The sequence below is a fragment of the Melanerpes formicivorus genome, unplaced genomic scaffold, assembly GCF_026170545.1.
Source record: "Melanerpes formicivorus ecotype bairdi unplaced genomic scaffold, bMelFor1.0.p_v2 SCAF_186, whole genome shotgun sequence".
In the NCBI taxonomy this organism is placed as follows: Eukaryota; Metazoa; Chordata; class Aves; order Piciformes; family Picidae; genus Melanerpes; species Melanerpes formicivorus.
The window spans coordinates 484,498-509,502 of NW_027142538.1; the positions used below are offsets into that span (position 1 = coordinate 484,498).

General features: G+C 56.7%; 1 protein-coding gene across 1 annotated transcript in view; it reads left to right on the forward strand.

The window, feature by feature from the left end:
• Window positions 1–23,451: 23,451 nt before the first annotated feature.
• Window positions 23,452–25,005, forward strand: part of LOC137457664 (uncharacterized) — a 10,213-nt gene continuing 8,659 nt past the window's right edge. Inside the window, exon 1 of the mRNA XM_068169489.1 lies at window positions 23,452–24,030. Within this exon, the coding sequence (XP_068025590.1) occupies window positions 23,452–24,030 (579 nt within the window). The remainder of the gene's footprint in view (window positions 24,031–25,005) is intronic.

Sequence of the window (25,005 nt, forward strand, 5' to 3'; positions counted from 1 at the left end):
CACTCTGTGAACTCAGCAGCTGCACTCCATGACCTCAACACCTGCAATATGTGAGCTCATAATCTGCATTATAGTATCACAGTATCACAGTATAACTAAGGTTGGAAGAGACCTCGAGGATCATCAAGTCCAACCTGTCACCACAGACCTCAAGACTAGACCATGGCACCAAGTGCCACGTCCAATCCCCTCTTGAACACCTCCACCACCATGGTGACTCCACCACCTCCCAGGGCAGCACATTCCCATGGATAACAACTCTCTCAGTGAAGAACTTTCCCCTCACCTCCAGCCTAAACCTCCCCTGGCACAGCTTGAGGCTGTGTCCTCTTGTTCTGGTGCTGCTTGCTAGAGAGAAGAGACCAACCCCCACCTGACTACAACCTCCCTTCAGATAGTTGTAGAGAGCAATGAGGTCTCCCCTGAGCCTCCTCTTCTCCAGGCTAAGCAACCCCAGCTCCCTCAGCCTCTCCTCACAGGGCTGTGCTCCAGACCCCTCCCCAGCTTTGTTGCCCTTTTCTGGACACCTTCAAGTGTCTCAATGTCCTTCTTAAACTGAGGGGCCCAGAACGGGACACAGGACTCAAGGTGTGGCCTAAGCAGTGCAGAGTACAGGGGCACAATGACTTCCCTGCTCCTGCTGGCCACACTGTTCCTAATGTAGGCCAGGATGCCATTGGCCCTCTTGGCCACCTGGGCACACTGCTGGCTCATGTTTAGGTATTCTGTGACCTCAACAACTGCACTCTATGAGCTCCTACTCAGCAATCTCTGACCTCAACAGCTGCACTCTGTGACCTCAACAACTTCAATCTCTTATCTCAACACCTGTGCTCTATGACCTCAACAGCTCCACTCTGTGACCTCCGTAGCAGCACTCTGTGACATCAACAACTGCACTCTGTGACATTAGCAGCTGCTCTCTGTGACCTCAGAATCTGTGCTCTGTGACCTCAAAAACTGTACTGTGTGACCTCATTAGCTCCACTCTGTGACCTCAACAGCTGCACTCTGTGAACTCAACAGCTGCATTCTGTGACCTCAACAACTGCCCTCTATGAGCTCATATTCTGCAATCTCTTACCTCAAGAGCTGCTCTCAGTGACCTCAACAACAGCAATATGTGATCTCATAATCTGTATTCTGTGACCTCAACAACTACACTCTATGAGCTCATATGCTGCAATCTCTGACCTCAACAGCTGCACTCTGTGATGTCATAAGGTGCTCTCTGTAACCTCAAGAACTGTACTCACTGACCTCATTAACTTCACTCTGTGACCTGATCAACTTCACTCTCTTATCTCAACAGCTGCACTCTATGACATCAACAGCTCCACTCTGTGACCTCTGTTGCAGCACTCTGTGGCCTCAACACCTGCACTCTGTGACATTAGCAGCTGCACTCTGTGAACTCAGCAGCTGTACTCTGTGACCTCAACAACTGCACTCTGTGACCTCATTAGCTCCACTCTGTGACCTCCAGAGTTGCACTCTGTGACCTCAACCACTGCTCTCTCTGACCCCAACAGCTGCACTCTCTGACCTCCTCAGCTCCACTCTGAAACTTTATCAGCTGCACATTGTGACCTCAGCAACTGCAATATGTGAGTTCATAATCTGCACTCTGTGACCTCAGCAACTGCACCTTGTGACCTCAGCAACTGCACTCTGTGACCTCAAAACCTGCGGTCTGTGACCTCAATAGCTGCACTCTCTGACCTCAACAACTACACTCACTGACCTCATTAGCTTCAGTCAGTGACCTCAGCAACTGCACTCTGTGACCTCAACGACTGTACTCTATGACCTCAACATCTGCACTCTGTGGCCTCAACAACTGCACTCTCTGAGCTGATACGCTGCAATCTCAGACCTCATCAGCTGCACTCTGTGCCCTCAACATCCGCACTCTGTGAACTCATTAATTGCACCATGTGACCTTAACAATGAAATTCTGTGACGTCATTAGCTGCACTATGTTACCTGAACAGCTGCACTCTCTGGCCTCAAGATCTGCTTTCTGTGACCTCAACAGCTGCTCTCTGTAACCTCAACAGCTGCAGTATTTGACCACAACAGCTGCACTCTGTGCCCTGCATAACTCTACTCTGTGCTCTGCACAGCTGTGCTCTTTGACCTGCACAGCTGCACTCCCATCCCTCAAAGCTGCTCTCTGTGCCCTCAGGAGCTGCACTCTCAGACCTGCACATCTGCGCTCTGTGACCTTAACAGCTGCACTCTGAACTTTGTACAGCTGCACTCTTAACATTGCACAGCTGTACTCTGTTGCCTGCTGTGATGAAGAGGTTATTACACTTATGAGTATGTAATATGAATTATTAAAATATTGGTTTTGTTAATGATCAAAATCATTAATAACTGATGAATCACTAATTTATATACCTGTTCTACTGCACCTTTGTGAAATACATTCCATAAGTGGCTTAGTGTTGTGATTAGACCTCAATTGAAATTGAGGGAGCTGGAATTGTTTAGCCTGCAGAAGAGGAGGCTCAGGGGAGACCTTATTGCTGTCTACAACTACCTGAAGGGTGGCTGTAACCATGTAGGGATTGGTCTCTTCTCCCAGGCAATCAGCACCAGAACAAGAGGACACAGTCTCAAGCTGCACCAGGGCAAGTTGAGGCTCGAGATGAGGAGAAAGTTCTTCACAGAGGGAGTTGTTAGCCATTGGGATGTGCTGCCCAGGGAGGTGGTGGAGTCACCATCTCTGGAGGTGTTCAAGAGAGGACTGGTTGTGGCACTTGGTGCCATGGTTTAGTAGTCATGAGGTGTTGTTTGGCAGGTTGGACTTGATGATCTTTGAGGTCTTTTCCAGCCTTATTGATTCTGTGATTCTATGATCAAATAGCTACAGAATTATAGTTCCATAACAAAGGGTGCAGTTCCGCCACTTGGCCACTAGATGGCGACTTGGCGGGATGTAGGCGGCTCCAGGCTATGCACAGCGCTCTTACAATGTTTCTGTGCATCAGAGATTGCTCTGCTAAACGCGGGTACTTTGAACTGAGTGCTAGTGGATGGAAAGCACGTGGGAGATACTCCGTAGCTGTTGTTTGTAGCAAGGTGGAGGTCCGGCAGGCTTCTGTCGCTGGACCGGTTCCTAGGCGAGTTGGACGGCGGCGTTGGGTTACTGTCTCCTCTCTCCGCAGCAGTGGAGAGGGAATAATGGAACCTGGGCTTAGTGCAGAAGCAGGTCCCCTTCAGGACTCGGTCGATCCCCTCCAGACAACAGGGATCAGTCCTGGTCGGGGTCGGCCCATGGGGTCGGCCCGTGGGGTCAGCCCTCGGAGTCGGCTCGCACGGCAGGGCGGGGTGATGGTTGCCGGTAGGAGGCTCGGAGGTTTCCGGTCAGACGTGGCAGCAGGCAGGGCTGCGGTGTCAGCCCAGCTACAGCGAAACTCGAGGCTGATGTAAACAGCCTCGGGGGGAGAATGCGGCTGCGTTGAGCGGCAGCTTCTCGTTTACTTGGCTTAAAGGAACTGCAGGACCCTAAGAGCGGTCCCGGGTTTGGAGGAGTAAAGGCACCAACGGTGCTATGAATCTTCCCTGAGGTTCACAGGGCTCAGAGCGGCACACACGGCAGCTCCTCTCCCGCTACGGGGGGCTAGGCATATGTGGACTCGGCATCGGTCAAGTCCCTTCCCCCCGGCAACTGGGCAGATCTTACCCTCGGGGGTCTGTCCAGTCCTCCGGTGGCACAGTGGGCTCTCCCAGTTGGTACAACTGGCTGTAACGATGCTGGCTCCTCGGATTCACCGAAGGTCCTCCCTCTGGAGATGATCCTCACAATTGCTTCTCACGATGCAGAGGCTTTCAGTATGGTGCAGGTATGACAGAAGCTAACAACAATGAGCTCAATGGCAGAGGCTGCAGCTCGAGAGTTGTCGTCTCTCGAGCAAGCACAGAGACACAGTGAAAGAGGGGGGGGCAACTTGTTTACCAACTGGGGTGATACTTATAGAGTCCTCAAGGCTGGGCTTGACCAATGGGCACTCTCATAAACAACTGGCTTCAGCCTATAGAAAGCGTGAAGCTAGGATTATGCCATGCTTGGTGTCAGCACAAGCACGGCATGCGCTGGGTGCCTGCTGGCCTGGCTAATGCCTTGGCTTTTGTCTTCCTCCTGAAGGAGGGGCAACTTGTCCACAGGCTGGGACAAGATCCAATATCTGGGCATAATGTGCCTTCACCACACCTGCACATCTGCTCTGTGATCTCCCCAGCTGCACTCTGAGCCCTGAACAGCTGCACTCTGAGCTTTGACAGATGCACTGTGAAACCTCAGCAGCTGTACTGTGAGACCTCAACACCTGCACTATTTGACCTCTACAGCTGCACTCTGTGCCCTCTACATCTGCACTCTGAGCTTGACAGATGAACTTTAAACCTCAGCAGCTGTACTGTGAGACCTCCACACCTGCACTATTTGACCTCTACAGCTGCACTCTGTGCCCTCAACAGCTGCACTCTGAGCTTTGACAGATGCACTGTGAAACCTCAGCAGCTCTACTGTGAGACCTCAACAGCTGCACTTTGTGCCCTCAACGGCTGCACTCTGTGCCCTCAACAGCTGCACTATTTGCCTTCAACATCTGCACTCTGTGCCCTCTACAGCTGCACTCTGAGCTTTGACAGATGCACTGTGAAGCCTCAGCAGCCATAATGTGAGACCTCAACACCTGCACTATTTGCCCTCAACATCTGCACTCTGTGCCCTCTACAGCTGCACTCTGTGCCCCCAACAGCTGCACTCTGAGCTTTGACAGATGCACTGTGAAACCTCAGCAGCTCTACTGTGAGACCTCAATACCTGTACTATTTGCCTTCAACAGCTGCACTATTTGCCCTCAACAGCTGCACTCTGTGCCCCCAACAGCTGCACTCTGAGCTTTGACAGATGCACTGTGAAACCTCAGCAGCTCTACTGTGAGACCTCAACAGCTGCACTCTGTGCCCTCTACAGCTGCACTATTTGCCCTCAACAGCTGCACTCTGTGCCCTCTACAGCTGCACTATTTGCCCTCAACAGCTGCACTCTGTGCCCTCTACAGCTGCACTATTTGCCCTCATTTTCTGCACTCTGTGCCCTCAACATCTGCACTCTGTGCCCTCCACAGCTGCACTCTGTGACCTCCACAGCTGCACTCTGTGCCCTCTACAGCTGCACTCTGTGCCCTCCACATCTGCACTCTGTGACCTCCACAGCTGTACTCCCTTCCCCACACACTTCCCATTCCCCTGCCAGTCCCTTCCGTGTGGCCGTTTGTGCCATCCCCTGTCTCTCCTTGTGCAGCCTCTCGCCCTGCTGCGCCGCACCCAAGCCCTCTCTGCTGCCCCTCGTCCCGACCCTGCCCGTGGTCCCGGGCCCCGGGGGCTTCCCACTGGCCGCTGCCCTGCTTAGAGCAGAGCCGCTGCACCCCCTCGGGGCTCCCTCACAGAGTGCCCGGTGCTGAGCTCTCCCTCTAGCAGTAATGAACCTGAGAGTACTAAGTGTTCTTAGAGTGCTAAATGTTCTTAAGTGCCAAGTGTCCTTAGAGTCCTAAGTGTCATTAGAGCACTAAGTATCCTTAGAGTACTAAGTGTCCTTAGAATACTAAGTGTCCTTAGAGAACTGTCATTAGAGTACCAAGCGTTCTTAGCCTGCCCCCACAGCAGAGCTGCTCCAACACCCTCAGCATCTTGCTGGCCTCCTCTGGAGCCTCTCCCTCAGCTCCAGGTCCCTCCTGTGCTGAGGGCTCCAGCTCTGGCCCCAGCCCTGCAGGTGAGGTCTCCCCAGGGCAGAGCAGAGGGGCAGGATCCCTCTCTCCAGCTCTGGCCACCCTGCTTTGGGTGCAGCCCAGGCTGCCCTTGGCCTCCTGTGCTGCAGCCTCTCCCTGCCTGCTCAGTGTCATTACAGTACTAAGTATCCTTAAGCAACTTGGGAGCCCCCAGCTCACAGTGGCAGCCTATGAGTAAAGAAACAACAGGGCCCACTCCTGAGTCACAGGGCAAAGTTTAGAGTGCCAGATGCTCCTCAGCACACAGCAGCCTACAGGGATGAGGCAAGAAAACACTCCACAGCACACACCACCTGCAGCACCAGGCCACCTCTGCACATAAGAGCAGCCCTGTGGAGAAGGCCTTGGGGTGCTGGGGAGGAGGGAGAAACTGGCCAGGAGCAGGCAGTGAGAGATTGCAGCACAGGAGGCCAAGCAGAGCATTGGCTGCACCCAAAGCAAGGTGGCCAGAGCTGGAGAGAGGGATCCTGCCCCTCTGCTCTGCTCTGGGGAGACCTCACCTGCAGGGCTGGGGCCAGAGCTGGAGCCCTCAACACAGGAGGGACCTGGAGCTGAGGGAGAGGCTCCAGAGGAGGCCACCAAGATGCTCAGAGGGCTGCAGAACCTCTGCCAAGGGGACAGGCTGAGGGAGCTGGGGGTGTTCAGCTTGGAGAGGAGAAGGCTGCAGGCAGAGCTCAGAGCTGCATTTCAGTGTCTGCAGGGCAGCTGCAGGCAGGCTGGGCAGGGACTGCCTAGAAGGGGCTGTGGGGACAGGAGGAGGAGCAAGGGTCTGGAGCTGGAGCAGGGCAGAGTTAGGTTGGAGTTCAGGAGGAAGTTCTGCACAGGGAGGCTGGAGAGACTCTGGCACAGGCTGCCCAGGGAGGGGGTGGAGTCCCCAGCCCTGGAGGGGTTCAGGCAAGGCTTGGATGTGGCTCTTGGAGCCAGGGTTTGGCTGTCAGGAGGGGTTGGGGATTAGGTCAGAGGTTGGGCTTGATGATCCCTGAGGTGTTTTCCAGCCTGGCTGATTCTGTGACTCTGTGAAGCAGTGGCTGTGGCCCTGGGCAGCCTGCTCTAGCTGGAGCTGTCCCTGCTGCCTGCAGGGGAGGTTGCACAAGATGCCCTTGGAGGCTCCCTTCCATCCCAGTGCACTCTGTGACTGTCTGTACAGCTTAGCTCTTCTCTGAGGCAGGCCCAGGCAGTGCCCTGCAGTTCCCTTCCCCTTGCCCTCCACTTCCTCCTGCTAGGACTTCCCCCTCCCTGCCCTGCCTCTCTGCAGCAGCCTCTCCATGTAGCCGTGGCTGGGCAGGAGTTAAAGCAGAGCCAACAAATCACCAAGATTAGACAGGGAATGAGGATGTGAAGGCAGCAGCACCTCTGGAGATGCGAGGAGAGTAGTCCCAAGGAGGGGGGGAGGAACTAAGAATAGCATCAGAGAGCTTGGCTGGGGCTATTGTCTCTAATGGACAGGATGGGATTGACCACTTAGTGCCTGCAGCTAATGGCAGCACTCAATTAGTGCACGGCAGGGCACGCCACGGGGTGGGCACAGCTGGGTGCCATGGGCTGCTGGCAGGCCTGTGGCAAGCTGCCCAGAGGGCACCACCCCGTGCCGAAGCTTCAGGACAGCACCACTCCAGCCCTTCCGGGAGGACAGCAGCAGCCACAGCTGCTGACTCAGCGGGTTTTTTGCGTGCTGGGCAGGCAGCTGAGCTCCGGGACTGGGCGCTCAGAGCAGCTATTAATTAGCCCTCGTCACTGATTTTCCTGCGTGCTGCTGAGCTGCTGGTTTGCTTCGTTGGAGAGCTCCACAAACACATCGGAAAGCTCAGCTCAGGGCAGAGCAGCCTGAGGGTTGCCCTCACTGCTGGGGATAAAGACGGAATCACAGAACCAGCCAGGCTGGAAAAGACCTCAGGGATCATCAGGTCCAACCTGGGACCTAATCCCCAACCCCTCCTGACAGCCAAACCCTGGCTCCAAGAGCCACATCCAAGCCTTGCCTGAACCCCTCCAGGGCTGGGGACTCCACCACCTCCCTGGGCAGCTCATCCCAGTGGCCAATTCCTCTTGCTGGCAAGAACTTTCTCCTCCCCTCTAGCCTCAACCTCCCCTGGCACAGCTTGAGACTGTGTCCTCTTGTTCTGGGGCTGGGGGCCTGGCGGAAGAGACCAACCCCCCCTGGCTCCAACCTCCCTGTAGGGAGTTGGAGAGAGCAAGAAGGTCTCCCCTGAGCCTCCTCTTCTGCAGGCTAAGCAACCCCAGCTCCCTCAGCCTCTCCTCACAGGGCTGTGCCCCAGACCCCTCCCCAGCTTTGTTGCCCTTCTCTGGACACCTTCCAGCAGCTCAACCTCTTTCCTAACCTCAGGAGCCCAGAGCTGGACACAGGACTCAAGCTGTGGCCTCAGCAGTGCTGAGCACAGGGCACAAGGACTTCCCTGCTCCTGCTGGCCACACTCTGCCTGACCCAGGCCAGGATGCCCTTGGCCTTCTTGGCCCCCTGGGCACACTGCTGCCTCCTCTTCAGCTGCTCTCCCCCAGCACCCCCAGCTCCCTCTCTGCCTGGCTGCTCTCAGCCCCTCTGTCCCCAGCCTGTGGCACTGCCTGGGGTTGCTGTGGCCAATGTGCAGCCCCTGGCACTTGGAGCTGTTCAAAGCCAAGATGTGCAGGGCTGGAGCCAGGCTCTGCTCAGGGATGGCCAAGCACAGCCCAAGGGGCACTGGGGGCAAGCTGGAGCAGAGCAGCTGCCAGGGGAACAGGAGGAGAAACTTTGTCCCTGTGAGGCTGCTGGAGCCTGGAGCAGGCTGCCAGAGAGGTTGTGGAGTCTCCTGCTCTGGAGAGCTTCCAACCCCCCCCGGATGTGTTCTGGGTGCCCTGCCCTGGGTGCCCTGCTCTGGCAGGGGGTGAAAAAGCAGCAGCAGCTTCTGCTCCTCATTTGCAGGGCTCTGTGTGCTCCCAGATGGTTCACAGATTCGTGGAGTCACAGAATGGGTTGGGTTGGAAGGGACCTTCAAGGTCATCCAGTTCCAACCCCCTGCCATGGGCAGGGACACCTCTCACTTCACCAGTTCAGGTGGGCTGAAAACAGCAGCACCAGGACCATGTTCAGTTTGCTTCTGTGCCTGATCTGAGCTGTGACCTCCAGGAGCCTCAGCAGCACAACTGCTAGCAGTCACTAAAGGGCTGGGTGTGAAACCTCTGCCCTGGGTGCTGCCAGACACCAGGGCTGGCTCTGTTTAAAGACTCTTATGCAGTGTGAGCAGCAGCACAGGGAGGGGATGCTCTGCTCTGCCCCCACCTGCAGCTCTGCCTCCAGCTCTGCAGCCCCCAGCACAAGGAGGACCTGGAGCTGCTGGAGAGGCTCCAGAGGAGGCCACAGAGATGAGCAGAGGCTGCAGAGCCTCCCCTGTTGAGCCAGGCTGGGAGAGCTGGGGCTGTGCAGCCTGGAGAAGAGAAGGCTCCAGGCAGACCTCAGAGCAGCCTCCCAGTGCCTGAAGGGCTCCAGGAGAGCTGGGGAGGGACTCTGGGCAAGGGCTGGGAGTGCCAGGCTGAGGAACAATGGCTTGGAGCTGGGAGAGGAGAGACTGAGAGTGGAGAGGAGGAAGAGATCCTTGAGAGTGAGGCTGGGGAGACTCTGGCACAGGCTGCCCAGGGAGGCTGTGGCTGCCTCCTGCCTGCAGGGGTTGAGGGCCAGGCTGGATGAGGCCTGGAGACTCCCTTGGGAAGTCTTTCCTCAGCAGATCACCTTGGGAAGCCTCTCCAGGCTGGAGCTGCCATCTCTAATGCCTTCTTCCAGCCCTTGGGAAGTCTTTCCTCAGCAGATCACCTTGGGAAGCCTCTCCAGGCTGGAGCTGCCATCCCTAATGCCTTCTTCCAGCCCTTGGGAAGTCTTTCCTCAGCAGATCACCTTGGGAAGCCTCTCCAGGCTGGAGCTGCCATCCCTAATGCCTTCTTCCAGCCCTTGGGAAGTCTTTCCTCAGCAGATCACCTTGGGAAGCCTCTCCAGGCTGGAGCTGCCATCTCTAATGCCTTCTTCCAGCCCTTGGGAAGTCTTTCCTCAGCAGATCACCTTGGGAAGCCTCTCCAGGCTGGAGCTGCCATCCCTAATGCCTTCTTCCAGCCCTTGGGAAGTCTTTCCTCAGCAGATCACCTTGGGAAGCCACTCCAGGCTGGAGCTGCCATCTCTAATCCCTCCTTCCAGCCCCCAGCAGCTCCGAGGCCCGCAGCTGGTGGCAGAGATTTAGTGCTGGTGCACATTAGTGATGTCAGCACAAAAAGGCCATCTTCTCCTCTGAATAATTTATCTCCCACCCCCCTCCTCTGCATAATTTTCTTATTTCATTCTTCCTTTTTTTCCCTCTTGGCTGGTCCTGTAGATGGGAAGGCAGAGAGGCTGCTTCAGCCCTCCACCAAACCCCCACGGAGCATCCTTGCCATCAATCAATTAAAAAACACTTACCTTACACTCAAGGTGATTTATTCCTTGTTAATACAATTGTCTCACTATATCCTTCTATTATTATACCTTTAATTCCATTAGCTGTTCCCTTAATGCTCTCCTCAAAGCTGACCCCCCCCCCCCCTCCCTCCCCTCCCCCCAGCCTGGAGAGGAGGCACAGAAAAGTTCTCCTGATGGAGGCTGTGCCAATAAAACCCCTGAAGCTCTTCTCTTAAAACCCTGTAGGTCACAGGAAAGGCAGCTCCAGGGGACAGCCTCCCTGCTCCCACAGGAGAGCATGCCTTCTTCTTCTCTTTCTCCATTCGGGTGCCACTAAATGCTTAGCTGGCTCCAGGCTGTTTGGGTTTTCCTCCACCACCACCTGCTCCACGCTTCCCACAGGGCAGCTCTGCCACCAGGGCAACCCTGTGCCCAGCCCTCCTCTGAGGCATTCAGCTCTGGTGTGAATAGAAGCACAGAGCTGGCAGGGCTGGAAGGGAACCCCAAGGCTCAGCTAGCCCCAAGCCCCTGCCATGGGCAGGGACACCTCACACCACAGCAGCTTGCTCACAGCCACCTCCAGCCTGGCTGCAAACACCTCCAGCCAGGAGGCTTCCACCACCTCCCTGGGCAGCCTGGGCCAGGCTCTCACCACCCTCCTGCCCAACAACTTCTTCCTCACAGCCAAGCTCCAGCTCCCCACTTCTACTTCTGCTCCAGACCCCCAGCCCTATCACTTCTCGACACGCTCCAAAGTCCCTCCCCAGCTCTCTTGCAGCCCCCAGCTGATGCGGAGAGCAGCAGGTTCCTGACAGCTGCTCCTTTCAGCTGGTCCAGGCAGACAGAGCAATGTTTAAAGCAAGCAGCTCGGTGCCACCGCTGGGAGATTCGTTGGAGCAGGCAGACCCCTGAGGTCTGCAGGCTGCTGCCGGCTGCCTGCTCTCCGGGGCCAGCTTTGTCTTGTGGCCATCAGCACATCCCGGGGCGCTCAGGCTAATAAACAGCGGAGCCGCAGGGAGCTGTGCGCAGCCTGCCCGCGGGGCTGTGTTTAGACTGAGCTGTCCGAGCGGTGGGGGGAAAGCTTCAGATGTGTGCTGAAGAGGAAAGGCTCGGGGGAAGAGAAAGGCACTTTCTGTGCACGCAACGTGAGGCTTTCCTCTCCGATCAGGCAGCGATCAAAGGGCGTTTCTTCTGCCCCGGCAGTCATAACACAGACCGCAGGGCCGGCCCTGCCATCCCATCCCATGCTTCATTTACACCTTTGATGCTGAGCTGACTTCATGGCCCAAGCGTCTTGGCAGGGCTGCAGCACCTGCTGGCAAAGGGAAACACTGATGAAAGGCCTGAGGGCTCCTTAAAGAGACCTTGTTCGGCTCCATGGAACCACCGTGCAGGGCTCCCACGGCAGCTGCTGCTGCTCACCACCCTGCTCAAACCCTCCTCAAACCCTGCTGCCCTTCTCCCTGTGCCCTCACCCTCCTCAAGCCCTGCTGCCCCTCTGCCTGTGCCCTCACCCTCCTCAAACCCTGCTGCCCTTCTGCCCTGCTGCCCTTCTGCCTGTGCCTTCACCATCCTCAAACCCTGCTGCCCCTCTCCCTGTGCCCTCACCCTCCTCAAACCCTGCTGCCCTTCTGCCCTGCTGCCCTTCTGCCTGTGCCTTCACCATCCTCAAACCCTGCTGCCCTTCTCCCTGTGCCCTCACCCTCCTCAAACCCTGCTGCCCCTCTCCCTGTGCCCTCACCCTCCTCAAACCCTGCTGCCCCTCTGCCTGTGCCCTCACCCTCCTCAAACCCTGCTGCCCCTCTGCCTGTGCCCTCACCCTCCTCAAACCCTGCTGCCCCTCTGCCTGTGCCCTCACCCTCACCCACTACTGCACCCAAAGCAGAGTGGCCAGAGCTGGAGAGAGGGATCCTGCCCCTCTGCTCTGCTCTGGGGAGACCTCACCTGCAGGGCTGGGGCCAGAGCTGGAGCCCTCAACACAGGAGGGACCTGGACCTGATGGAAAGGGTCTGGAGAAGGCCATGAAGGTGCTCAGGGGGTTGGAGCAGCTCTGCTGTGGGCACAGGCTGAGGGAGCTGGGGGTGTTGAGCCTGCAGAAGAGAAGGCTGCAGGCAGAGCTGAGAGCAGCTCCCAGGCCCTGCAGGGGCTGCAAGCAGGCTGCAGAGGGACTGCTGCCAAAGGGCTGCAGGGACAGCCCCAGGGGCAATGGTTGGAGATGAGAGCAGAGCAGATGGAGATTGGATGTGAGGAACAAGTTCTGCCCCAGGAGGCTGCTGGAAGCCTGCAAGAGGTTGCCCAGGGAGGTGGTTGTGGCCCCCTGGCTGAAGAGCTTCCAGGGGAGGCAGAACCTAACTTTGTCCTCTTGGCCCCCAGGGCCCCTTGCTGCCCCATGCAGAGCTTGCTGCCCAGCAGCACTGCCAGCTGCTTCTCCTTGGGGCTGCTCTCCAGCAGATCCCCTCTCAACCTGTGCTGCTGCAGTTGATTTCCTGCCCAGCTGCAGGACTCTGCTCTCCACCTTGCTGAGCCTCAGCAGGTTCCTCTCTTCAGATGTGACTATTTTCAGGCCCAGACAGGGGAGGTGCAGCTGTGGAGCCTGATGAGCTAAATGCAACACATGGCTGACCTCACATGGGAGCACACAGAAGTTCAGCTTCATCCTGGTTGAGCAGCTCAGCCCTGGCACAACTCCAGCCCATTTCCTCTGCTTCTATCACCCGAGACTAGGGGAGCAGAGCCCAACTCCCCCTCTGGCTGCAGCCTCCTCTCAGGGAGCTGCAGAGAGCAAGGAGGTCTCCCTCAGCCTCCTCTGCTCCACACTCAACACCCCCAGCTCCCCCAGCTGCTCCACCAGTTCTTGCCTCGATCACTTGGAGCACAGCTAACATTGCAGGAGAGAAGGAGAGGAGAAGGGAAGGAGAGAAGGAGGGAAGGTAGCAAGGAGGGAAGGAGAGGAGGAAGGAGAGAAGGAGGGGAGGAGAGGACAGAAGAAGGGAAGGTGGCAAGGAGGGAAGGAGAGGAGGAAGGAGAGAAAGAGGGGAGGAGAGGACAGAAGAAGGGAAGGTGGCAAGGAGGGAAGGAGAGCAGGAAGGAGAGAAGGAGGGGAGGAGAGGACAGAAGAAGGGAAGGTGGCAAGGAGGGAAGGAGAGGAGGAAGGAGAGAAGGAGGGGAGGAGAGGACAGAAGAAGGGAAGGTGGCAAGGTGGGAAGGAGAGGAGGAAGGAGAGCAGGAGAGCCTGGCGGCTGTTCTTTGCACGCCAGAAGGCCTGGAGTCAGCAGCGAAGCAGTTAAGGCAGCGGAAGGCAGCGGCAGGCAGCGGCAGCCAGGTGTTTACTGAGCCATCCGCAGCTGATAGCCCCCACGGCCGGGGGCTTTTCTCTCTCTCTCTCTCTCTCTCCCTGCCCTAAAGCGCAGGCAATTGATGGGCTGACCCCGGGCCGCCATCCGCGGGGCCGGGCGGCTGCCGGCGCGGCCGCATTGATAAATTGATTCCAAACGATCGCCGCGGCGAGAAAGCAAAAGCAGGGTCATCAAAATCGCCCCCGGGCCGGCTGAGCAAATCCTGGCATTTGGCGGCGAGCGGGGCAGGGGAGGGCCCCCGGGCATGAGGCGGAATGAGCCGGCCGGCAATGACTTGGAGGAGCTCATCAGCGGCCGGCCCCCGGCCCCGCCGCCGCTCCGTGCCGCCGCATAGCGCCGCTTCATTACCGGCACCGAGCGCCGCCCGCAGCCCCCCCGGCCCGGCCCTCCCCGGGGGCCCCTCAGCTGCTTAATACCTCATCATGGGCTTCATTGAACACTTTAATCTGCGCTCGCCTGATCAATAGGATCCTGGCGTAAATTAAAAGGACGCCCGCGTGTAATCAAGCCTGCGGAAGGCTCGGTCGGAAAAGGCATCGTGCGCGGAGAGGCGCTGGGGAGGGGAGGGGAGGGGAGAAGGGAAGGACAGAAGGGAAGGGAAGGAAAGAAGAAAAGGGGAGAAGGGAAGGGGAGAAGGAAGGAAAGAAGAAAAGGGGAGAAGGGAAGGGGAGAAGGAAGGAAAGAAGAAAAGGGGAGAAGGGAAGGGGAGAAGGAAGGAAAGAAGAAAAGGGGAGAAGGGAAGGGGAGAAGGAAGGAAAGAAGAAAAGGGGAGAAGGGAAGGGGAGAAGGAAGGAAAGAAGAAAAGGGGAGAAGGGAAGGGGAGAAGGAAGGAAAGAAGAAAAGGGGAGAAGGGAAGGGGAGAAGGAAGGAAAGAAGGGAGGGGGAGAAGGGAAGGGAAGGAAAGAAGGGAAGGGGAGAAGGAATGAAAGAAGGGAGGGGGAGAAGGGAAGGAAGGAAGGAAGGAAGGAAGGAAGGAAGGAAGGAAGGAAGGAAGGAAGGAAGGAAGGAAGGAAGGAAGGAAGGAAGGGAAGGGGAGAAGGGAAGGAAGGAAAGGAAGGAAGGGAAGGGGGAGAAGGGAAGGAAAGAAGGGAAGGGGAGAAGGGAAGGAAGGAAGGGAAGGGGAGAAGGGAAGGGGAGAAGGGAGGGGGAGAAGGGAAGGAAGGAAGGGAAGGAAAGAAGGGAGGGGGAGAAGGGAAGGAAGGAAAGGAGGGAAGGAAGGAAAGGAGGGAAGGAAGGAAAGGAGGGAAGGAAGGAAAGGAAGGAAGGGAAGGGGAGAAGGGAAGGGGAGAAGGGAAGGAAAGAAGGGAAGGGGAGAAGGGAAGGGGAGAAGGGGAGGAAAGAAGGGAAGGGGAGAAGGGAAAGGGAGAAGGGGAGGAAAGAAGGGAAGGGGAGAAGGGAAAGGGAGAAGGGGAGGAAAGAAGGGAAGGGGAGAAGGGAAAGGGAGAAGGGGAGGAAAGAAGGGAAGGGGAGAAGGGGAGGAAAGAAGGGAAGGGGAGGAGGGGAGGAAATAAGGGAAGGGGAGAAGGGAAGGGAAGAAGGGAAGGAGAAAAGGGGAGACGGGAAGGGGAGAAGGGAAGGGGGGAAGGGGAGAAGGGAAGGGGAGAAGGGAAAGGGAGAAGGGGAGGAAAGAAGGGAAGGAGAGAAGGGAAGGAGGGAAGGAGTGGAGAGAAGGGGAGAAGGAGGGATGGAGGGAAGTGGGAAAGAGAGAAGGGGGAAGGGGGAAAGGAGAGAAGAAAGAGAAGGAGGGCAGGAGGGATGGAGGGAAGGAAAGAAGGAGGGAAAGAGGGAAGAAGAGAAGGAGGGAAGGGGGCTGCTGAGCTCCTCCCTCCCCTCACCCCCACCCAACCCGCAGGAGGCTCTTTGTGTGTCTCTGGATGCTGAGGCTGCCAGGCTGGGCAGGGGGAAGGGGGCAGCAGGAGGGGCAGAGGGGTAAGGGAGAGCAGCGCAGCACAGCAGCGCTCCCGGGCTGCCTGCTCGCCCTTCGGGGGGGATTTTGGGGAGGGGGAGGGTGGGAAAGGAAAATGACATTCCCCAGCTTTCTATTCCTGTGGCAAATTCAATTACTGAGGGGACTTGTTCCAGGCAGTGGAACCTCCAGGAGGCAGAGATTGAAACGCCGGCGGCTAATGGAACGGCAAATCGCGGGGAAGCTCCGGGCCGGGGCTGTCAGTCAGAGCAGGCAGCTCGCAGGGCAGCAGCAGCTTCCTCCCCGGCCCCGACCGGCAGCCCCCGGCCCGCACACCCCGCACCCCCCCTTGCCAAAAGGCAAACACCAGGCTCCAGGGCACCGCGGTCATCCTCGGGCTGGAAATCGAAACAGTCATCAGTGTCACACACTGCTTGTGCCCAAGCCTGGAGGAGCCTGAGCCAGCCTGGAAGGCAAATCCTGCCCTTTGCTGACCGGCTGAGAGAGGAGTGAGGATCAGCCCTGCCCAGCGCAGGCAGCCGCAGCCTGCTCCGGGTGCTCCCAGCCTGCACGCCCCTGGCCACTGGAGTGCAGAGGGAAATCATCCCTGGGAGGGCCAGGCAGCAGCAGAAGCTGAGGGCTGCCTGAGATATCCATTCTGGCCCCCAGGAAAGCTCTTTGTGTGTGGAGACAGGGAAAGGAGACCCAGAGGACAGCTCCAGGAAGCCCCAAGCTCCTGCAGAGCATCAGGGATGTGCAGAGCTGCCTCGGAGCTCGGCTGGCAGGAGGCTAAGTGATGGAGGCAGAAGGGAGGGTGGAGGCCAGCAGGAGCAGGGAGCTCATCCTGCCCTGTGCTCAGCACTGCTGAGGCCACAGCTTGAGTCCTGTGTCCAGCTCTGGGCTCCTGAGGTTAGGAAAGAGGTTGAGCTGCTGGAAGGTGTCCAGAGAAGGGCAACAAAGCTGGGGAGGGGTCTGGGGCACAGCCCTGTGAGGAGAGGCTGAGGGAGCTGGGGTTGCTTAGCCTGCAGAAGAGGAGGCTCAGGGGAGACCTTCTTGCTCTCTCCAACTCCCTGCAGGGAGGTTGTAGCCAGGGGGGGGTTGGTCTCTTCTGGCAGGCCCCCAGCAGCAGAACAAGAGGACACAGTCTGAAGCTGTGCCAGGGGAGGTTGAGGCTGGAGGGGAGGAGAAAGTTCTTCCCAGCAAGAGGAATTGGCCACTGGGATGAGCTGCCCAGGGAGGTGGTGGAGTCTCCATGCCTGGAGGGGTTCAGGCAAGGCTTGGCTGTGGCACTTGGAGCCAGGGTTGGGCTGTCAGGAGGGGTTGGGGATTAGGTCAGAGGTTGGGCTTGATGATCCCTGAGGTGTTTTCCAGCCTGGGTGATTCTATGACTCTGTGAAGCAGTGGCTGTGGCCCTGGGCAGCCTGCTCTAGCTGGAGCTGTCCCTGCTGCCTGCAGGGGAGGTTGCACAAGATGCCCTTGGAGGCTCCCTTCCAGCCCAGTGCACTCTGTGACTCTCTGACTCCATACCTGTCCCCTAAGCCCCTGGCCACAGCACTGCAACCTCCTGTGCTTGTCAAAGGCTCATAGGATGATTTTGGCTGCATGAGATCTCTGAGCTCACCCAGTCCAACCAGCAACCCAACCCCTCCATGGCCACCAAACCCTGGCCCCAGGTGCCATGGCCACAGCTTGCTGCAGCACCTCCAGGCATGGGGACTCCACTACCTCCCTGGGCAGCCTCTGCCAGTCCCTGACCTCTCTGGCAGCAAAGAAATTCTTCCTCCTCTCCAACCTAAGCCTCCCCTGGGACAAGTTCAGGACATTGCCTCTGCTTCTATCACCTGAGCCTGGGGAGCAGAGCCCAACCCCCCCTGGCTGCAGCCTCCTCTCAGGGAGCTGCAGAGAGCAAGGAGGTCTCCCTCAGCCTCCTCTGCTCCACACTCCCCACCCCCAGCTCCCCTCAGCTGCTCCTCCCCAGCCCTCTTCTCCACACCCTTCCCCACCTTTCTTGCCCTTCCCTGGCCCTGCTCCAGCTCCTCCAGCTCCTTCTTGCAGCCAGGAGCCCAAAGCTCAGCCCAGCCCTCAAGCTGTGGCCTCCCCAGTGCTGAGCCCAGGGGCACAATCCCTGGAAGAAAGATAAATAGTGACCCTTGGGAGAGCTGCTGCAGGCTGAGCATTTACTGCAGGAGCTCTGAGAGGAGCTGGAGCCCTCTCCTGATTTTACTGCTGATTGACTCCCTCTGCAGCTCCTGCTGCTGGGTTCAGTGATTGTTGTTGGCATCATTATAAAATGGCCTCAGTTTTATACCCTGAAAGATAAATTGAACATCCCTCAGTCGTTGTCCCTTAACCCCTGAGGCATTCAGCTGGGGGGGGGGGGGGGGGGCAATGGAGTCAGGGTCAGCCCTCCCCCCCCTTCCTGGATGTTAGCTGAGGTGTGATTGATCAGCACCCAAACAAGGGAGGGGGTTGGTGTTCTATATTGTCCCTCTGTGATGCTTCCATGCCACAGGGACATGAGAGCAGCAGAGACTCACAGAGTGGGTTGGGATGGAAGGGAGCTCAGAGCTCAGGCAGCTCCAGCCCCCTGCCGGGGGCAGGGACACCTCCCCCCAGCCCCAGCTTGCTCAGGGCCTCATCCAGCCTGGCCCTGAGCACCTCCAGGCAGGAGGCAGCCACAGCCTCCCTGGGCAGCCTGTGCCAGAGTCTCCCCAGCCTCACCCTCAACAATTTCTTCCTCCTCTCCACTCTCAGTCTCTCCTCTCCCAGCTCAAAGCCACACTCTCTCATACATCAGCCTGTTCTGGCCCTCTGAACTCTTCTTCCAGGGAGGAGCTGCAGAGAGCAAGGAGGTCTCCCTCAGCCTCCTCTGCTCCACACTCCCCACCCCCAGCTCCCTCAGCTGCTCCTCCCCAGCCCTCTTCTCCACACCCTTCCCCACCTTCCTTGCCCTTCCCTGGCCCTGCTCCAGCCTCTCAATGTCCTCCTTGCCCAAACCTGCTCCCATGGCTGGAGGTGATTCAGAGCCATGGTGCTGCAGGGGCTGCTGTGGCAGAGGCCTTGGCAGAGTTAGGCAGTGGTTGGAATCTGGGGCCTCTGAAGGTCTTTTCTAGCCACAGTGACTCTGTGATGTCTCTGTGCAAACTCAGGGCATCCTCTGGCATCCAGATTTGCAGGGCTGCCTTCTCTCAGCACTGAGCTCAGTGCTGAGCACTGTTAGACCTTGCTGCACTTCATCCCCAGCCTCAGTCCTCCACACCACACAGGAACCTTCCTGGGGCAGCCTTCTCCTCTCCAGCCTGCACAAGCCCAACTCTCTCAGGCTGTGCTCAGAGCAGAGCAGCTCCAGCCCTCTGCTCCTCCTCCTGGCCCTGCTCTAGACACCTTCCAGCAATGTTTCTGGGGACCAGCTGCTGGTGAAAGATCTTTGGGCACCCACAGGGAGACCTTTTCAGGGCTGAGTCAAAGAACCAAGGCAGGCAAGAACCAAAAGCATCTCCTCTGCAGGCAGTGCTGGTCAGGGGCTGTGTGTGCAGCCTGAGGGGCCCAAAGCTGAGGCTCTGCCAGCCCAGGGCTCAGAGGAGAAGCAAACCCTTCCCATGCTAAGCAGGCAGAGCTGGCCATGGCCTGCTGGGTTCAGGAGGGTTCAGAGCCAGCTGAGGCCATCCTGGGGCTGATGATAAATGAGTTTCCCAATGCACTGACCTGGGTGTGAGCATCTCTTTGCTTTTTGCTGAGCACTCTGGGGTGCTTCTCCTCCTCCAGCATTGATTTTCCAGTAAAGCTCAGGCTGCCTTCTGATTCCAGTAGGAATCTGCAAACCATTTGCTGTCTGATGAGCAGCCAGCAAGCCAGGGGAGCCCAGCAGCACTGCAAAGTGCTGTGTTAGCAGCTCTGAGTGCAGCCTGGAGGGCTCAGTGTCTGTCCTCTCTGTGTGTCTGTGTGCCGTGCTCCTGTGCTCACATCAACAAGGGCAGAGAACCACAGGACCACTCAACTGTATCAGTTGGAAGAGACCTCCAAGCTCAGCCAGTCCAACCCTCAACCCAACCCCACCATGGCCACCAAACCATGGCCGCAGGTGCCATGGCCACAGCTTGCTGGAACACCTCCAGGGCTGGGGACTCCACCACCTCCCTGGGCAGCTCATCCCAGTGGCCAATTCCTCTTGCTGGGAAGAACTTTCTTCTCCCCTCCAGCCTCAACCTCCCCTGGCACAGCTTGAGACTGTGTCCTCTTGTTCTGCTGCTGGGGGCCTGCCAGAAGAGACCAACCCCCCCTTGGCTACAACCTCCCTGCAGGGAGTTGGAGAGAGCAAGAAGGTCTCCCCTGAGCCTCCTCTTCTGCAGGCTAAGCAACCCCAGCTCCCTCAGCCTCTCCTCACAGGGCTGTGCCCCAGACCCCTCCCCAGCTTTGTTGCCCTTCTCTGGACACCTTCCAGCAGCTCAACCTCTTTGCTACCCCTCAGGAGCCCAGAGCTGGACACAGGACTCAAGCTGTGGCCTCAGCAGTGCTGAGCACAGGGCACAAGGACTTCCCTGCTCCTGCTGGCCACACTCTGCCTGACCCAGGCCAGGATGCCCTTGGCCTTCTTGGCCCCCTGGGCACACTGCTGCCTCCTCTTCAGCTGCTCTCCCCCAGCACCCCCAGCTCCCTCTCTGCCTGGCTGCTCTCAGCCCCTCTGCCCCCAGCTTTTGGGTGATTTTATCACTTTTAGGTGGTTTAGATTTTGACCCAGGAGTTTGAGTTATCCTTTTCAGTGGTTTAGCTTTTAACCCAGGAAACCTTTTTTCTCTTTAATCATTTTTGGTGGTCTAGTTTTTAACCCAGGCCTTTTTAAACCATTTTTGGGTGGCTTAGATCTTAACCCAGGGCCTTTTTAAAACCATTTTTGGTGACTTAGATTTTAACCCAGGTTTGGCTTTTATAATTTTTGGTGGTTTAGATCTTAACCCAGGACCTTTGAAACCATTTTCAGTGGTTTAGATTTTAACCCAGGCCTTTTTAAGCCATTTTTGGTGGCTTAGATTTTAACCCAGGTTTGCTTTTTACCATTTCAGTGGTTGATATTTTAAGCCAGGCCTTTTAGAGCCATTTTTGGTGGTTTAGATCTTAACCCAGGTTTGCTTTTTTACCATTTTTGGTGGCTTAGATTTTAACACAGGGCCTTTTAAAGCCATTTTTGGTGGCTTAGCTTTTAACCCAGGTTTGGTTTTTACCATTTTTGGTGGCTTAGATCTTAACCCAGGGCTTTTAAAACCATTTTCAGTGGCTTAGATTTTAACCCAGGCCTTTTTAAACCATTTTTGGGTGGCTTAGATCTTAACCCAGGGCCTTTTAAAACCATTTTTGGTGGCTTAGATTTTAACCCAGGTTTGGCTTTTATCATTTTTGGTGGTTTAGATCTCAACCCAGGGCCTTTTAAAACCATTTTTGGTGGCTTAGATTTTAACCCAGGGCTTCTTTAATCATTTTTGGTAGCTCAGATTTTAACTCAGATTTAGTTTTTTATCATTTTTGGTGGTTTAGACTTTAACCCAGGGCCTTTTAAAGCCAATTTTGGTGGCTTAGATTTTGACCCAGGTTTGCTTTTTACCATTTTGGGTGGCTTAGATTTTAACCCAGGGCTTTTTTAAACAATTTTCAGTGGCTTAGATCTTAACCCAGGGCTTTTAAAACCATTTTCAGTGGTCTAGATTTTAACCCAGGCCTTTTAAAGCCCTTTTTGGTGGCTTAGATTTTGACCCAGGTTTACTTTTTACCATTTTGGGTGGTTTAGATCTTAACCCAGGACCTTTTAAACCATTTTCAGTGGTTTAGATTTTAACCCAGGCCTTTTTAAGCCATTTTTGGCGGCTTAGATTTTGACCTAGGCCTTTTCAAACCATTTTTGGTGGCTTAGATCTTAACCCAGGTTTGGTTTTTATCATTTTTTGGTGCTTTAGACTTTAACCCAGGGCCTTTTTAAGCCATTTTTGGTGGTTTATATCTTAACCCAGGGCTTTTCTAATCATTTGTGAGTGGTTTAGATTCAACCCAGGCCTTTTAAAAGCCATTTTTGGTGGCTTAGATTTTAATCCAGGTTTGGTTTTTACCATTTTTGGTGGTTTAGATCTTAACCCAGGGCTTTTTAAACCATTTTCAGTGGCTTAGATTTTAACCCAGGGCTTCTTTAATCATTTTTGGTAGTTCAGATTTTGAATCAGATTTGGTTTTTTATCACTTTTGGTGGTTTAGACTTTAACCCAGGGTCTTTTAAAGCCATTTTTGGTGGCTTAGATTTTGACCCAGGTTTGCTTTTTTATCGTTTTTGGTGGTTTAGATCTTAACCCAGGCTTGCTTTTTACCATTTTGGGTGGCTTAGATCTTAACCCAGGGCTTTTAAAACCATTTTCAGTGGTTTAGATTTTAACCCAGGCCTTTTTCAACCATTTTTGGTGGCTTAGATCTTAACCCAGGACCTTGTAAACCATTTTCAGTGGTTTAGATTTTAACCCAGGCCTTTTAAAGCCATTTTTGGTGGCTTAGATTTTAACCCAGGCCTTTTAAAGCCATTTTTGGTGGCTTAGATTTTGACCCAGGCCTTTTCAAACCATTTTTGGTGGCTTAGATCTTAACCCAGGTTTGGTTTTTACCATTTTTTGGTGCTTTAGACTGTAACCCAGGGCCTTTTTAAGCCATTTTTGGTGGTTTAGATCTTAACCCAGGGCTTTTCAAACCATTTGTGAGTGGTTTAGATTCAACCCAGGCCTTTTTAAGCCATTTTTGGTGGCTTAGATTTTAACCCAGGTTTGCTTTTTATCATTTTTTGGTGCTTTAGACTTTAACCCAGGGCCTTTTTAAAGCCATTTTTGGTGGCTTAGATTTTGACCCAGGTTTGCTTTTTTATCATTTTTGGTGGTTTAGGTCTTAACCCAGGTTTGGTTTTTACCATTTCAGTGGTTTAGATTTTAAGCCAGGCCTTTTAAAGCCATTTTTGGTGGTTTAGATCTTAACCCAGGGCATTTTAATCCTTTTTGGTGGCTTAGATTTTTAACCCAGGGCTTCTTTTTAACCATTTTTTAGTGGGTTTTATATATATATATATATTAATAGATAGATAGATTATATCACAGTATCACAGTATCACTTAGGTTGGAAAGGACCTCGAGGATCATCGAGTCCAACCTATCAACACAGACCCCCATGACTAGACCATGGCACCAAGTGCCACATCCAATCTCCCCTTAAATATATACACATAAAAAATATGTATTTTATATATATATATATATAATTTGGGGTGCTTTTTGTAATGATTTTTATTCCCCATGCCCCCAACTCCCCTTCTTCCCCTTTCTCATCTCCCTTCCCGTGGCTATTTCCCTGCACCCAGCTCCAGCAGCGCTGCCTCCGGCTGCTTTAATTCAGCCGTAGGTGCCCGGGGGGGGGGGACTCTAAGGCTCCGCTGGAGTGGCAGGCAGGGATCTTCCCTGTCCAAACAGCCAAGTGTTTAAGTAATGAGGAGTGCCACTCGAGGGGGAGGACGGGCAGGGGGGCTGTCAATAGCCGGGTGTCGGCAGCGCATCCTTCCTCCTCCTAATCACAGGGATTGTACGGGGAGGGGGGGGACGGACGGGCAGGGGGAGAGGGAAAGGAAATGAAAGGCAATCTGCCGGCAACAATGCGACTTCATTTAACCCGAGCAGAGCGGCAGGCAGCGATCTCATCCCTCGCTGGCACTGCGCTGTCACAACAGCTTCTCATTTGCCGCCGCCGCCAATTTCCTCCCCCGCTGAAAAGCCGGCGGCCGCCAGTCAATAGACGAGAAATTGCCCTTGGAAATGGGATCGTCTTAACTAAAGCCTTGCCTGGGCGGTTTGTCCTCTTCCCCCTCCCCAGGAGGCCTGAGCCATCGCTCCCACCCCCCGCTCCCTTTCCCTTTAATAATTTGTATGTTTAGGTGTTTGGTCAATTTACTTCCCGCCGGCGATGGCTCGGAGCCAGCAGCAGCCATCGGCTGCGGGCGACAAAAAGCCCCCGCCGCAGACTCCCGGCTGGCTGACAGGGGATGGAGGCAGCCTGCCTGCCTCTGCCGAGCCCCTGCCTGCCTCTGCCGAGCCCCTGCCCTCCTCTGCCGAGCCCCTGCCCGCCTCTGCCGAGCCCCTGCCCGCCTCTGCCGAGCCCCTGCCCGCCTCTGCCGAGCCTCTGCCTGCCTCTGCCGAGCCCCTGCCCACCTCTGCCGAGCCCCTGCCCTCCTCTGCCGAGTCCCTGCCCGCCTCTGCCGAGCCCCTGCCTGCCTCTGCTGAGCCCCTGCCCTCCTCTGCCGAGCCCCTGCCCTCCTCTGCCGAGCCCCTGCCCGCCTCTGCTGAGCCCCTGCCCGTCTCTGCCGAGCCCCTGCCTGCTTCTGCCGAGCCCCTGCCCTCCTCTGCCGAGCCCCTGCCCGCCTCTGCTGAGCCCCTGCCCGTCTCTGCCGAGCCCCTGCCTGCTTCTGCCGAGCCCCTGCCCGCCTCTGCCGAGCCCCTGCCCGCCTCTGCCGAGCCCCTGCCCGCCTCTGCCGAGCCCCTGCCCGTCTCTGCCGAGCCCCTGCCTGCTTCTGCCGAGCCCCTGCCTGCCTCTGCTGAGCCCCTGCCCTCCTCTGCCGAGCCCCTGCCCGCCTCTGCTGAGCCCCTGCCTGCCTCTGCTGAGCCCCTGCCCTCCTCTGCCGAGCCCCTGCCCTCCTCTGCCGAGCCCCTGCCCTCCTCTGCCGAGCCCCTGCCTGCCTCTGCTGAGCCCCTGCCCTCCTCTGCCGAGCCCCTGCCCACCTCTGCCGAGCCCCTGCCTGCCTCTGCTGAGCCCCTGCCCGTCTCTGCCGAGCCCCTGCCTGCTTCTGCCGAGCCCCTGCCCGCCTCTGCTGAGCCCCTGCCCGCCTCTGCCGAGCCCCTGCCCGCCTCTGCTGAGCCCCTGCCCGTCTCTGCCGAGCCCCTGCCTGCCTCTGCTGAGCCCCTGCCTGCCTCTGCCGAGCCCCTGCCCGTCTCTGCCGAGCCCCTGCCCGCCTCTGCCGAGCCCCTGCCTGCCTCTGCCGAGCCCCTGCCTGCCTCTGCCGAGCCCCTGCCCGCTTCTGCCGAGCCCCCTGCCCACCTCTGCCGAGCCCCTGACCCTCTCCTCAGCTCGGGGAGCCTCTCACAGACCTCAGCTGGGGATTCAGAGTCACAGAATGGTCAGGGAAGGGGACCCTGTGCCCTCACCCTCCTCAAACCCTGCTGCCCCTCTCCCTGTGCCCTCACCCTCCTCAAACCCTGCTGCCCTTCTGCCTGTGCCCTCACCCTCCTCAAACCCTGCTGCCCCTCTCCCTGTGCCCTCACCCTCCTCAAACCCTGCTGCCCTTCTCCCTGTGCCCTCACCCTCCTCAAACTCTGCTGCCCCTCTCCCTGTGCCCTCACCCTCCTCAAGCCCTGCTGCCCTTCTCCCTGTGCCCTCACCCTCCTCAAACCCTGCTGCCCTTCTCCCTGTGCCCTCACCCTCCTCAACCCTGCTGCCCTTCTGCCTGTGCCCTCACCCTGCTCA